This window comes from Ammospiza nelsoni, chromosome 13 (genome assembly GCF_027579445.1).
Source record: "Ammospiza nelsoni isolate bAmmNel1 chromosome 13, bAmmNel1.pri, whole genome shotgun sequence".
NCBI classification, from domain to species: Eukaryota; Metazoa; Chordata; class Aves; order Passeriformes; family Passerellidae; genus Ammospiza; species Ammospiza nelsoni.
This window is the reverse complement of record NC_080645.1, coordinates 15,861,782-15,875,089: the sequence shown is the minus strand read 5'-3', so window position 1 is coordinate 15,875,089 and position 13,308 is coordinate 15,861,782. Positions and strand designations below refer to the sequence as shown.

General features: G+C 57.8%; 2 protein-coding genes across 2 annotated transcripts; one reads left to right on the top strand and one right to left on the bottom strand.

Moving 5' to 3' along the window:
• Window positions 1-1,964: 1,964 nt before the first annotated feature.
• On the top strand, window positions 1,965-7,087 carry LOC132078896 (uromodulin-like). Its single transcript, XM_059481219.1, has 9 exons — window positions 1,965-2,160; window positions 3,043-3,109; window positions 3,609-3,776; window positions 4,333-4,538; window positions 5,052-5,212; window positions 5,405-5,650; window positions 5,819-5,978; window positions 6,549-6,693; window positions 6,987-7,087. The coding sequence occupies exons 1-9, from the start codon at window positions 1,987-1,989 to the stop codon at window positions 7,085-7,087; spliced, it is 1,428 nt and encodes a 475-aa protein (XP_059337202.1). The 5' UTR covers window positions 1,965-1,986.
• A 590-nt stretch (window positions 7,088-7,677) lies between these two features.
• On the bottom strand, window positions 7,678-13,280 carry LOC132079122 (adhesion G protein-coupled receptor G3-like). The gene is made up of 13 exons (XM_059481573.1): window positions 13,176-13,280; window positions 12,596-12,625; window positions 12,352-12,511; window positions 12,163-12,271; window positions 11,479-11,619; window positions 11,269-11,391; window positions 11,039-11,078; window positions 10,865-10,965; window positions 10,302-10,414; window positions 9,878-10,161; window positions 9,519-9,612; window positions 8,825-9,111; window positions 7,678-8,437 (listed from the first exon to the last, which is right to left on the bottom strand). The coding sequence occupies exons 1-13, from the start codon at window positions 13,255-13,257 to the stop codon at window positions 8,322-8,324; spliced, it is 1,680 nt and encodes a 559-aa protein (XP_059337556.1). The 5' UTR covers window positions 13,258-13,280; the 3' UTR covers window positions 7,678-8,321.
• Window positions 13,281-13,308: the final 28 nt, after the last annotated feature.

The window sequence follows — 13,308 nt, the reverse complement described above, 5'->3', positions numbered from 1 at the left end:
CAGAAAGGGAGAGCACTGAGTTTGGGCTGGGACAAACTGTCCAATGTTCGTGGACACCCTAAGCGTGCAGAGCAGGCAGAGCCTGGCTCGGTAGGGCAGAGCACGTCCCCACATTCAGACCGCGTCCCCCCTGTCCTCCCTCCTGCCCGGGGTGCTGCTGGCAGAGCAGCAGCTCCATCAACCCGCTGGGCACCGGCCGTGCCCGAGCCCGCGGCCCGCAGGGGCCTCGGAGGGAGCGGCCGCTCCGCGGAGCCGGCAGCCCCCAAGGGCAGCGCGTATCGCCGCCGGCGCGGGCGGCGTTTGTGTGCCGTCCCTGCGGTCAGGCTGACCCCGAGCGGGGCACACAGGGAGGCACAGACCTTGCCCAGGGGCCCGCACCGCCCCCGGCCGTCCCCTCACCGCGGCTCCAAGGGCAGAGCGGCCGCTCCGGCCCCGCGCGGCTCCGTTGCTCACCATGGCAACGCCCGCGCCCGCGGCTCCGTGACCGGCCCAGCGCTCCTCGGGACGGGGCTCGGGGCTGCTCGGGACGGGGCTCGGGGCTGCTCGGGACGGGGCTCGGGGCTCCTCGGGACGGAGCTCGGGGCTTCTCGTGGACAGGCCCGCGGCTCCTCGGGACCGGCCCGCGGCTCTCACGGACGGGGCCCGCGGCTCCCCCGCGCTCCGGCCCGGCAGGGACACTCCCAGGGTCCCCCCAGACCTCCCGGCACAGCCCCCGGCCTGAGAGGTTCCCTGTGACCCCCGGGCACCCCCTGCGCTGCCCCAGCCCCGGCGCCTCTCCCGGCCCGGCCGCCGGCACCGTGCCCCGGGCCCGCTGAGAGAAGGGGGCAGAGCGGAGCCAAGCAGGGGACAGCGGGCGGCCCTGCCCGCCACCACGGCTGAGCTGTCGCCCTCCAAGACCCTCTCCAAAACTCACGAATTCGGCTCTTTAAAATTAAAATCATCCCCAGTGACCCTTTGTTGCACAGGCACTTACCCAAAAGCTGGCGCCAAGGGGTAGCGAGACGCCTTGATCCTTTTTTCTTTTTCTTTTATTTTTCTACTTCTTTTTCTTCTCCTTTACCTTTTCCTTTTCTTTTTCCTTTCTATATTTTCATTTTACTCCTTTTTTTCCCTTTATTTCCTCTTTATTCTTAATCGGCAGTTCATTAGACTGTAAGCAGGGTCAGATGCTAAACACTTTTTTTTCTGGTTTATTGTGGTTAAGAAAAAATATGGATTGATGGACGGATGTTCACATTAGGCACTCTGTTAAGGGAACCGTAGCAATTAAAGCTTTGAGGATGCACAGACTGCAGTCAAAATATATCAAGAAGCATCATTTTCAATGATTAATGCTGGTTACTGTCACCTAAATGGCATGAACTTGTATTGAGGGCAGGGGTTTAGGTTGGATATTAGGAGAAGGTTCTTCCCCCAAAGGGTGGTTGGGCACTGGAAAAGGCTTTCCAGGGAAATGGTCACATCCCCTAAGCTTGCCAGAGTTGAAAGAACATTTGGACAATGCCCTGAGAGGCACAGGGTGGGACTGCTGGGGTGGTCCTGTGCAGGGACCAGGAGTTGGATTCAGTCATTGCGGGTGCATTTCACATCTGGATATGAAGCAAAGTGGGGTAGGATCCTCCATCTCTCACCAGTACTTTTCAGCAGTTCTTAAATGCCAGAAGTCAATCAAAAAAAAAAAAAAAAAAAAAAGAGATAAGGCAACTGTATGTTGTGGTTCTAAAAGTGCCTGTACTCAGCGCCCAAAGTTATCTGGCCTTGGCGTGTGCTGCTGTGCTATCTGTATTATTGCTGCATCAAAAACAGATACCACAAAACCAGCTGGATGCCCAGACCCCAGATCCCGGCGGGTTTTGCTGACACTCCCTGTTTGGGCCCCTGTCAGGGCTGTGGATTGGGTCAGCACCCACACTGAGCTGTCGGCTCACGGGCACGGCCATCCGTGCCGGACTTTGAGAGTCCTTTCCTCCTCCCCGGCCCCGAGGGATGCTCAGCGGGCTCTTGTGCAATCCCAAAGGCCGTGTGTGTGCGTGGGGGAGAGCGAGGAGCTGTCGGGAGGCGATAAAAGGCACAGGCCGGAGGCACGGAGCGGCCCCGGTGTGCCCAGCCGGCCCTGGGGGAAGGAACATGGATGGAGGAGCAGAGAGCAGCCCGGCAATGGTGAGCAGGGAGAGCAAGGTGGTGGGATCTCTCAGGGTGGATCTCTCAGGGTGGATCTCTCAGGGTGGGATCTCTCAGGGTGGGATCTCTCAGGGTGGATCTCTCAGGATGGCTGAGCAAGGATCTGACAGGGCATTAACTCCTCCTGTCCAGCTGCTCAGGGTCAGTGCAGGGGGTGTGGGTGAGCTGTGTGAGAGGGATGTTGGCACTGGCTTTGTCCTGCTCTCAGCACTGACAGAGCATTGCCCAGCCACCAGTCCTGGCTGACTTGCATCCACATCTCTGATAAGGAGTATCTGGTGTGCAGGGCTGGTCCAGCACTGTGCCAATAATTTCCCTAAAGAAATATATTATCTGTAGCAACAGAAGAGATTGTCCTTTTGACACTAATTTTAGTAGTGTTCAAAGCTTTGGGTTTGTTTTACTATCCCATTGTCTCCTTGTTACCGTTATGATTTACTGGAACAGTGAGGATCCTTTTGCAAATTCTAACTCTTCAAAAGAGCTGTAGTGGGAAGAGAATAACTCCTTTCCTCTTTGGGGAGCCCAGACTGATGTCCCATCTGTGCAGCTTTACTCAAATTGCCACTGAAATGTGGCTTTGTCACTGTCAGCACATCCCTGTGGGTCCTAGGGCTGGTTTCTCCCACCTCCTTTCTGGAGTAGCTACTTAAATTCAGGAAAGTGTTTGACTCTTGTGTTGGCCTGATGAGGGAAGGCTGATCTGGACCTTTGGGGTGGGCAATTACTTTGCTTCATGGAAATACAGCACAGAAAATATTTCACCAATGCTTGAGGATTCAGCCTTTCTGAATGACTGCAGACATGTCCAGTGAGTGTGATAACAAATCCCAGTTATCCAGAGCCTGCTTGTTTTTCCAGGACAGGACTGTGAGATGCTTGCTGCTGCTCTCTGTGCTCTGCCTGGCTGGCTGTGAAGGCAACAAGAGTGAGTCACCCTGTGCTCTGTCCCTGCTGGGTCATGGATGGGTAGCATGGCAAGGAAAGGCCAAACCTCCACCTGATCCTTGTTCAAGTTCCTCATTCAGCACACTGCTGAAGGCTACTAAAGAGGAACAATAGAACAGGGCTCAGAGAGGCAGGAACTGGGGTCAGGAGCCAGCAAAACAGGCAGAAACTGCAGGCTGTCCCCCCCACGCTCAAAGGGTGTGTAACCCATGGGGCTGCAATGTGCCACCATGCTCTCTGGTGACAGTGACAGGCCCCTTAGCTCTGCTCCAGATTACAGCCAGGCTCAGGAGGTCTCACAGTCTCCCAGCAAGCTGAGGCAGCAGGTTCTTCTTCAGATGTGTCTGCTCTGGCTCCAGTTGAGGATCTCAGCCCTTGAGAGCTGTGCAGAGCTTCCTGCTGTGGTGTGAGTTCTCAAATCTCTTATCAGGGAGAAATTCTTGCTGCACTTCATCTTTCTTGTCTTTCCTTTGCTGCAGGTGAGCTGGCCAGCACCCGCGGCCCGGGGCCAGGGGTTGCCCTCCGTGTCAGGAGGAGCCCAGATGCCTGCCTGCCCAACCCATGCCAGCACCAGGGGCAGTGCCAGGTGCCTGTGGACAGACCAGTCTGCAGCTGCAAGCCAGGCTTCACTGGGGAATTCTGCCAAGGTAGGGCTGGGAATGCTGGGGAGCCGTCCCCAGTCTGTCCATGGGCACCAGAGGGACATGGGCACAGTTCACTGTTGCTACCATGAGCACATCCCAGCTTCTGGTTCAGGTGTATTCTGCACCACTACAGCCATATCCTGGCTATGTGCTGGTAGAAAACCCAGACACAGGCCATTGTCCTCTTCCCCAAAAGCCTGAATTCCTTGGCTGTGCCATGGTGCAGCAGGGCAGGCTGCAGGACACAGCTGCCTCACAGTTTCAGAACAAGCACATCCACCCTGGCACAGATACAGTGAAGCCCTTTCCAAACACTGGCCAAAAACTCTTTCTTCTTCTGAAGGAGAGGATCCCTGTCCCTCTGGTGCCCTAGACACACTGTGGGGGTTGTGTGGAGAGCCCTCCAAAGGGACCAGCCTGTCTCCTGCCCAGTGTCTCTGAACAGCCCTACAGCTGCACCAAGGCTGCTGAGCTCAGTGGGACTGTGCCACCCTCCAGCTGGCCTGGGGCTCCTTCAGGCCTCTCCCTCATTGCTATTGCAGATGGCTTTTTCCCCCAGATGTGGTGCTGAAGCTGGCCTGTGAGGAAGAGCACATGAAGATGATGGTGAGGAAGGAGGTGTTTGAGCTCTTGAAAATCCCACTGGAGCTCGTCCACTTGAAGAACCAGGCATGCAAGGTCTCAGAGAAGGAAGAAGAGGGTGAGCTGTTTTTTGCAGCAGTTCTCACAGGTGAAAACCACACTGCCTGTGGATCAGTAATCCAGGTGAGGATCCATAGCTCCAAAGCCAGGAGAGAAGCAGACATGGTGAGGTGGGACAGCAAAGGGCAACCCCAAAGGCTTTTGCTTTTATATCTGGGTGCTGAAAAGTTCTCATTCTCCTTGAAAGTCTTCCCTGAGGATGTCAGAAAGCTCTTCTGCCTCCACCAAACCCCTGCTGGCAACACATTTTGTCTTACTTAGGAGAACTTGGAAGTCTCATTGTGCACTGGTAACAGCCCTCAGCTTCCTGGGGACATCCTGTGAGTTCTGCAGCCCTGTCCCCTTGGTCCCTGACTTGCTTCATGGAGCAGGAAGGGAACAGACAAGGTGCTGGAGCTCTGCATTGCACAGCAGAGCCCTGTGCTCATCTGTGCCCACCGTGCCAGCAGCCCCCAGACACAGGCTGAAAGCCCAGCAGATATCCAGGCCTGGAGCAGCTACAGCTGAGGTGTACCTTCTGAACTTGCAGCTCTGTGTGTGGCTTTAGTCATGACCTTGATTTCTGTGTCGTTCCAGCAAAACAGCTCCCATGTCTCGTACTCCAACGCCATCGAGTCGGAGCAGGAGGCCCCCAGGGCCCCCATCTCCCGCAGTTTTCAGCTGGAGGTGCACTTCTCCTGCATCTACGCCTACCAGCAGGTTGTGAGACTGCCCTTCGCTCTCACTGCTGTTGACAAGTGAGTGCCCCACTTCACCTGGCTGCTGGCATGGTGTCTTTGAGCTTGGAGAGAAGTAGATTCAGTGAGACAATTTGCAAAGGCGCTGGGGAGCCCCAGAGAGCTCTGAGAGCAGTGGTGGCTTCACCTGTGCAATGTCCTTCCCCCCTCCTTGTTGTGTTTGTGAGCTCTCATCCTGTGCTCTCCTCTCAGGCTGGTACAGCTTGTGGTCAGAGAAGGACACTTCAATGTCAGCATGAGACTCTACAAGTCCCCCTCCTACCGCGAGCCTTATCACCTGCCAAGTGTGGCTGTGCCCCTCACGGACACTCTCTATGTGCTGCTGAAGATGGAAGGGCAGCACCAGCTCAAGTACTTCCTGCTCAGTGTTCTGGACTGCTGGGCCACACCGAGCCCAGATCCACACCAGGACACGCAGCACAAGCTCATTGAGCAGGGGTGAGGGCAGTGAACCCAGCACATCCCATCTCCTTGCACCACAGTGTGTCAAGGACTAGACAGAAATAGGCCTGCAGGCTGCCCTCATTCCCTGTGGGAGTGTTATCCCACAGGGATTACCCTGCTCCACCTCATTTACCACCCACTGATCCAGCCCCCGTGTCCCAGGTGTCCCCATGACGAGACAGTGACCTATCTGAATGCCATTGGGGAGAGCACCAGTGCCAAGTTCAGCTTCCAGATGTTCCAGTTTGTTGGTTACCCTGAGATGTTCCTGCACTGCCGTGTGCAGCTCTGTGTTCCTGACAGCCCAGAGCCCTGTGCCCAGGTGAGCTCCCTTGCCCTGGGGGGCTGTGGGACCTGGGTGTGGGAGCTGGAGATGAGGGTTTGAATCCTTTCTTCCTGAGACAGAGTGGTGGGGTAACTCTGAGGAGGGGTTTAGTCTTCAATCTTTGGCTTACAAGACCAATGTTTTATAAACATTGAGTCAATTAGAACTTGAGTAGTTTATTTTCTAGGGGGGGCCACAAGGGGGAATAAAACTAGGATGATTGTGAAGTAAGTGAATGAGGCTAGTTGGCCAATGATGATGAATGCCTTCACTGCCTCTGCTTGGACAAGGGGCTCTGCTCTGCTTTTGGGTGCCTCACCCAAACACCTCCAGAATCAGAAGCCCTGAACACCAAAGGTGCAGGGGCCTGACCCCACCAGAGACCTCCTTTCCCTCTTCCCTGGGAAAGGGAGATCTACAGGATGGCCCAGGTGCAGGGTGTCCTCCCCTGCCCTCCCATCACCCTTCCCTCCTTCCCATCACCTTTCCCTGCCCTCCCTTCACCCTTCCCTCCCTCCCTTCACCCTTCTCTCCCTCCCATCACCCTCCCTTTGCCTTTGCTGGCAGCAATGCCCCAGGCACGGGAGGAGCAGGCGGGCACTGGCAGATGACCACAACAGGATTGTGTCCTACGGGCCCATCCTCCTGCTGGCTGCTCCTCCCTCAGGAGCTGACATCCACCATTCCAGCAGTGACCAGCAGGACCCAGCGGGTATGTATGTCCCCCAGGGCAGTCCAGGAGCAGGGCTGGGGGCAAGCCCACCTATGGCATGGCTCAGAGCAGGCATGCATGCTGAGCTGTAGGCAGCAGGGCTCAGTGGAGGCCATTTGAGGTGTTGAGTCCTGTTAGTGCCCTCAGGATCCCAAAGTACCCACAGATCCCACAGCTCCTGTGGCTCCTGCCTGTCACAGGAGATGACCTCCCTGAATGTATCCCCAGTCAGGAGATGCCTCAGAGGGCTCAGGGGACCCAGACACACACCCAGTCTCTCTCCTCTTTGGCAGGACCCAGCCTGTGGCTCTCCAGGGCCCTCATCCTGCTGGGTGTGCTCACCGTGCTCGCCGTGGCTGCTGTGGCTGTCAGCGTGAGGCGGAGGATGGGTTAGCAAACAGCTGTTTCCCAATAAACATCACAGCAGCAGAGAGGCTCTTGCTGTGTCTCTGTGGGTGTTTTGGGGAAGGGGGTAATGGCTGGGTGCAAACAGTGCTTGAAGGATGAGGTGCATCGCAGTGTTTCTGTTCCCTGTTGCATCTCTTGGACCTTCTCCCCTGTGAGCCCATAGTCCCTAAATCCAGAGTGTGTACCCAGGGATGGGAGAGCCCTTCCTCCTGCTTCCCTCTTCCCCACAGAGTCACCCTGGCATGTGGGGAGATGGAAATACCCCACTCTAGATACCAAAGCTGGTCCTTGCATAGTTCTGTGCCACACAAAGGCAGCATTAGCAGAGAAAGGGCTGCTTTGTGCATGCACACGTGTGTGTGTGTGGGTATGGGTGTGGGTGTGTGCACCCATCCATAGTGATTTCTTCTCCCTTCATTCTTAACATTTCTCATTTCATTCATGGCAAATGGCCAGCAAGACTTTTCCCATTGATACATCTCTAATATAAAGCAAGTAACAAATAATAATGAAGGTATTAAAGACTAAATTCACAGTGCTCAGCCAGCTGGCAGAGATTTAATACCAAAACACAGATCAGAAGACAGAAGTTGCCCTGCAAGGCAGCTGTATGTGCATTTTGGCTAGAGCACCATGTCCATGAGGGAATTGCTGCTGGCCCCAGAGGCTGTTTGGCAGGAAGGACACACAGCAGATCTCTGCCAGAGAGCAAGGAGATGTTTTGCAAAGAAGCTCATGGATTTCCTCTTCTTTTTGCTGATTCCCAGAGGCAAACCCCCCACATCTGGGCTGCAGCACATCAATCCTCTCCCTCCAGTGGCAGGAAACTCCCTGCTGGGCTGGTTCAGCACCAAGAGCCACCTCTAGCAAAGAGGGTGATGGCTCCATCCTGGCTGAAAGCAGGTGCTTTGGGGGCTTCCTCCTTGTCCCTGGGGAATGAGATCAGGGCCACCTCGAGACCATGGAGCTGCAGCCTGGAGGGACTTTGCAGAAGCACCATCTGTGGAGCTCCTTGCCCAGGGCAGCCCAGCAGGAATGGAAGGGACAAAGCAAAGAGCCCTGCTGAGGTGGACCATGCCCACTGAAGATAAACTAGATAAACTGAGGCATTGATAGCTGATCTCTCCCTCTGGAGGAAGCTGCACCTGCCAGGAGGGCTCTCAGTGGGTGCAGGTGCAGGCAGGGAGAGAGGTCCAGCCAGGAGCTGCTCCAGCCAGGGGCTAGTCCTGGGAGCCTGTGGTGGTTTTGTCATGTCTGATGATGTAGGAGAGGGAACCAGTGCTCTCCTTTGTCTTTGGGTAGTAGAGGACAACCAACCAGATGAATATGAAAATTCCTGCAGGGAAAGGAAGACAAACACTCAGCAGCAGCAGGAGACAATCTTGCCAGGATGCTAATGACACTTTCCTTCCACTTCCAGAGGATTCCCTCAGCTCACCCCCTCCTTCACATGAACCATTTGGCTGGGAGTGGATAATGCCCCTAGTCCCCTGCTAAGGAATGTCCTTGGAGGAAAACCACCACGGGTGGAGAGGGTGTAATTGGGAGCCAAGAGCAGCTCCATGCTGGTGGTTGGGACCTGCCCTGACAAAAGGAGGGCTATGACAGTGCTGGGAAGACACTGGTGCCTTGGGATCCCTGTTCACCCCGCAGCCAGGCTGGCTCCTGCCTCCTCCACCTTCCCCACCCAACCCCTGGAACCCAGCCCAGAGTGAGTGCTGACCTTGGAGGGAGTTGAGGACAGTGAAGAGGTGGAGCACAGCTGCAGAGGAGATGCCATAGGTGAGGAATGCCAGGGCCCAAGTGGCTCCCAGCAGGCAGAACAGCCCTGCTGCCACCAGAGCCACCTTCCAGGGCTTGCTGTGTCCCTGCACTGCCCCAGTGCCCTGCAAGCTGCAGCTCTTGTGGGTCACCACCCCGAACACAGCCATGTTGAAGAGGAAGATGACGCCAAAGTAGCCACAGTTGGTGATGTAGTGGACCAGAAGATGTTTGGAAGTGATCCAGCACCTGAAAAGAGACAACCCTGGAGCCTCCAGCAGCCCTGCAAGCCTCACCAGCACCCATGGGAGCCTTCCCCTGGTGGGATTTTCCAAGGCCAGGGTGGAGCAGGGGGACAGTGGTGGGTAAACACTGCCCTCGTGTTGCTCAGCTGGCAGGGAGCCTGGACAAGCTCCAGGTGGATCTTGGCCATCCCTCCATGACCTGGAAGGCTGCAGGCATGACTCAGGAGGCTCAGCATGAGAGCTGGGGGTGGCTGGTGTGTGGCAATCACAACTAAGGAAGCAGAAGCAGAAGCATGGCCCAAAGCCAAAGCAGATGGGTGCAACCCCTGACTGCTGCCCTCCTGGCAGGACTGAGCTGCCCCTCCCTGTGCCAAAGGGCCCCCTGAGCCCTGTGGGCAGTGGCACACGCACAGGTGGGCTATGGTCTGGTGGTCCTTGGTCTGGATGTGGTATTTTCCATAGCTGCCAAGAGCTCCTGCCACTCCCACCACGAGAGCAGGGAAGCCTGGAAGAGGAGAGACACAATCACAGAATTGTTTAGGGTGGAAAAGACCTCTAAGATCACCAAGTCCAGCCATTAACTCAGCCACATTCACCACTAAACCACGTCCCCAAGTGCCACATCCACACACCTTTGAACACTTCCAGGGCTGGTAACTCCACCACTGCCAGGACACCCTGTTCCAGTACCTGACCACCCTTTCAGTGAAGACATTTTCCCCAGTACCCAATCCAAACCTCCCACTGCCCCTCTCCCCCAGGCTGCTCACCCCAGCCCAGCAGGCACAGCTTTGCCAGGTAGTGGTGGATGTAGGTGCCCAGGACCTTGACAAAGAGGAGGTAGAGCTGGCAGCCCTCCAGCGCCGTCCAGGTGAAGCAGCAGAGCAGGCAGTAGTGGGTGAGCCCCCCCAGGGCCCTGCAGGTGCTTGGGGGGACCCTGCCAGCGAGCCCAGTGCTGAGCAGGAAGGCCAGGTTGAGGAGGAGCAGGCTGCCCATGAGGTTGAGGTGCAGCCCCAGGTTGGTGCGGAGAGTGTCCTCCAGCCTGAACCTGCACCTGTGTCCCCACAGGGACAGGAAGGGTCACAGGTGAGCAGGGCCCTGGGCTGTGGCACAGCAGGCCCAGGAGAGGCACTGGCACTGCCTCACGTCTCTCCCAGCCTGGCAAGCCCCCGTGGAGCTGCTGGCTCATCCCACCTGATAAAGATGCAGAAGGCCATGGTGAAGATGGAGAAGGCCATGGCTACTCCACAGCCAGCGGTGGCAACAGCCATCAGATCTCTTGCTGTGGAGCCATCCAGAGCTGGGCTCTGCCAAACATGCACATGTTGGGTTAGACAGGCCCTGCACCAGCCTAGGAAACCTGACTGCAGGTACCAGAGCCATGGGGCTGCTGCAGAGACCCCATACCAGCCCACAGATCTTCAGGGGAAACAGGGCAGTGGTGGCTCAGAGGAGATGCTCTGTGGGTGAAGTGACCACCATGAGCACCCTCCTGGGGGTCTCCACCAGCATCTGGGACCACAAGCCTTGTTCTGCCAGAGCCTGCACCAAGCTGGGGCCTTTTCCAGCCTGCCCTGCCCAGCTGAGCTGCTGCTGCCCTCCTGAGCTGGGGCTGGGCTCGGGTTTGGGACCTTGCCTTGCCTGAGCACAGCTCTAATTGTCCCTGTGTGGCTACTCATGACACCCAAGGGGCCAGAGAAGTGTGCAGGCAGCGCTGCCAGGGCACAAGCAGGAGCTGCAGGAAGCGGAATCGTCACCAGGAGCAGGGTGAAGAAGGTGAGATGGTCACAGGAGCAGACTGTCCCCTTGTCCCCGGGCTGTGTGTCACATCCACTGCTGCGCCAGCCTCCTGCCTGCCCTGCAAGAGGAGCGGCTGTGAGCGCTGGGACGGCGCCCGTGCCCCGCCCCGCACCTGCCCCGAGCAGCCGCACCTTTGCTGGCATCCCAGAACACGCACCGGGGGGTGACACCCTGCAAGGGAGAGAGCGGCATCAGCTCCTACCCCGGAGAGAGCAGCAGCAGCTCCTACCCCAGGGAGAGCAGCATCAGCCCCTGCATGGAGAGAGCAGCAGCAGCCCCTGAAAGGGGGAGAGCAGCAGCAGCCCCTGCATGAGGAGAGCACTGGAGGGGAGGGCAGGGCAGCCCTGCAGCGCTGACTCACCTGGGGCAGCTCCCCGTGGGGGAAGGTGAGCTGCACGGGCTCCTGCAGCCCCGAGATGCTGCTCTCCCCCACCGTGATGCCCACCACGGTGTTGTCCAGCACCTGCCCTGTCTGGTTGATTTCCTGTGGAGGGGAAACCCTGCCAGGGCTGAGCTGGTTGGTGTCAGGGGCTGGGGGCAGCGGGAAGGATGCAGGCAGTGCCAGCTGTACCTTGAACATGCCAAGCTGCTGGATATTGAGGACTGTCACCACCACTCGCACTGTTTGGCTGCTCAGGGACCGGAATATCCCCCTGGGGAGGTGGATTTTACCTGCCTTCCCTTTCTCTGTGCTGTTCAGCCTGCTGGGGCCCTGCAGCAGAGAACAGTGAGAGGTTGTTGCTGCCAGATCACATCTCCTTTCAGAACCCACCAATCTTGCTCCAGGCACAAAATCAGCCCTGCCCAGGTGGGTTTGCTCAGTAACATCAGCAGGAGCCCTGAGGGCAGAAGGGAAAAGCCTCATTCCCAGCACCCAGCATCTGTGGGGGCAGAGCTGGGAGAGGGAGCCAGCAGATTCTCTACCCACACATGGTCCCTGGGACGTCCAGAGCCTGGGAGAGCCTCTGGGTGGGCAGGAGGCACAAGGTCACACCTGTCCCTGCTCCTTTCCTACCTCACACTCCCCCTGCCCACCTGGCCATGGGATGGCTCCATGAGGAGGGGTCTTTCCTCCCAAGCACCCCTTCACGTGGCTCCTTGCCAAGGGATGTTGAAGTTGATGTGGGCCCATGATGCAACCCCACAGGGAGGAGGAAGAGCACAGCAGGGCACACCACACCCTGGGGCAGGGGCTGAGGGGTGCTTGGAAGGTGTGGGACCTTCCAAGCAATGGAGAGGCAGGGACACAGCTCACCTCAGTGGGGGAGAAGGCGATGAGCACATCGCGGGTGACAGCCCTGCTGACATTGAGGAGCAGAGTCTGGAGCCCAGCCAGCTGACTGTGCAACCCCGACTGCAGCAGCCTGTGGGACAAGGGGGGCTGTGGGACACGGCGACACGGGGACTGAGCCCCTAAACCCCATCCAGGGCAGCCCTGCCCTACCTGAGCCAGCGCTCCCTCAGGCAGACGCAGGCGCGGCTCCGGGAGTGCCACAGCTCCGGGCAGCGCTGGGTCGGGTGGAACACCAGGCTGCTGCTGCCCGGGCTCTGCTGCTCCAGCACCGCTCTGCAGCACTCCCCGTGCTCATCACCCCGGGGCAGCCCTGGGCAGGGGCAGCAGTGACCGCCGGGCACCGCAGCACAGGATGGGCACTGGGAGCAAGGGGGGAATGGGAGGGGACACTCACCGGAACAGCTGTCCCGTCCTTCGGCGACATCTGGATGGAGAAAGGGGGGAAACACCAAAACCTAGGGTCAGCCCTCCCTCTGTCCAGAGGGAAAGGGGAGGAGAAGGCAGGAGGGTCTGGCAGCTGCCAGGTTGTAAAGGAACAATCCTGCAGTTACGTGGGCTTCAAAAACAGCAATCAGAGCTGATGAGGGCAAAACCACCGTGCCCAGCTGGCCAGGGAGGCTCACAAAGGAGACCCTGGACTGTTCATCCCGGGTTTTAGAGGAACAGTCCTGCAGTTACGTGGGCTTCAAAAACACCTGGACATCAATCAGAGCTGGTGAAGGCAAAACCACCGTGCCCAGCCTGCCTGAGGGGCTCACAAAGGAGACCCTGGACTGTTCATCCTGGGTTTTAAAAAAGCCCCCAGCAACAAAGCCCCCAACTCTGCTCACCTCTGCACATCCCAGTGGGGATGCTCCTCTCTGGCCCGTCCACGTTTCAGGATGAAATCCCCACTTGGTCTTTTGGTGAGCACCTTCCCATGGGAAACCTTCCCACAAAGCCCATGCACCCCCAGTGCCAAGGATGCCACTCACCAGGCAGCAGCAGGAGCAGCAGGACAGTGCCCAGGAGCAGGTTCATGCCACTTTGTGGGGTCTCCTGGCTGGCCCCAGCCATCCCACCACGCTCTGCTCCCCTTGTCCCAGCAGCTCTGCACCTCCCCAGGCT

Excerpts from the sequence above, each read along its gene's own strand:
- LOC132078896 (XM_059481219.1), top strand. The coding sequence starts at position 1,987 with ATGCTCAGCGGGCTCTTGTGCAATCCCAAAGGCCGTGTGTGTGCGTGG. Across the intron at positions 5,213-5,404 it reads GCTCTCACTGCTGTTGACAA|GCTGGTACAGCTTGTGGTCA; the intron begins GTGAGTGCCCCA and ends CTCTCCTCTCAG. Across the intron at positions 5,651-5,818 it reads CACAAGCTCATTGAGCAGGG|GTGTCCCCATGACGAGACAG; the intron begins GTGAGGGCAGTG and ends CCCGTGTCCCAG.
- LOC132079122 (XM_059481573.1), bottom strand. The coding sequence starts at position 13,257 with ATGGCTGGGGCCAGCCAGGAGACCCCACAAAGTGGCATGAACCTGCTC. Across the intron at positions 10,162-10,301 it reads GCCTTCTGCATCTTTATCAG|GTGCAGGTTCAGGCTGGAGG; the intron begins GTGGGATGAGCC and ends GTGGGGACACAG. Across the intron at positions 9,112-9,518 it reads CACCAGACCATAGCCCACCT|GTGCTGGATCACTTCCAAAC; the intron begins GTGCGTGTGCCA and ends GTCTCTTTTCAG.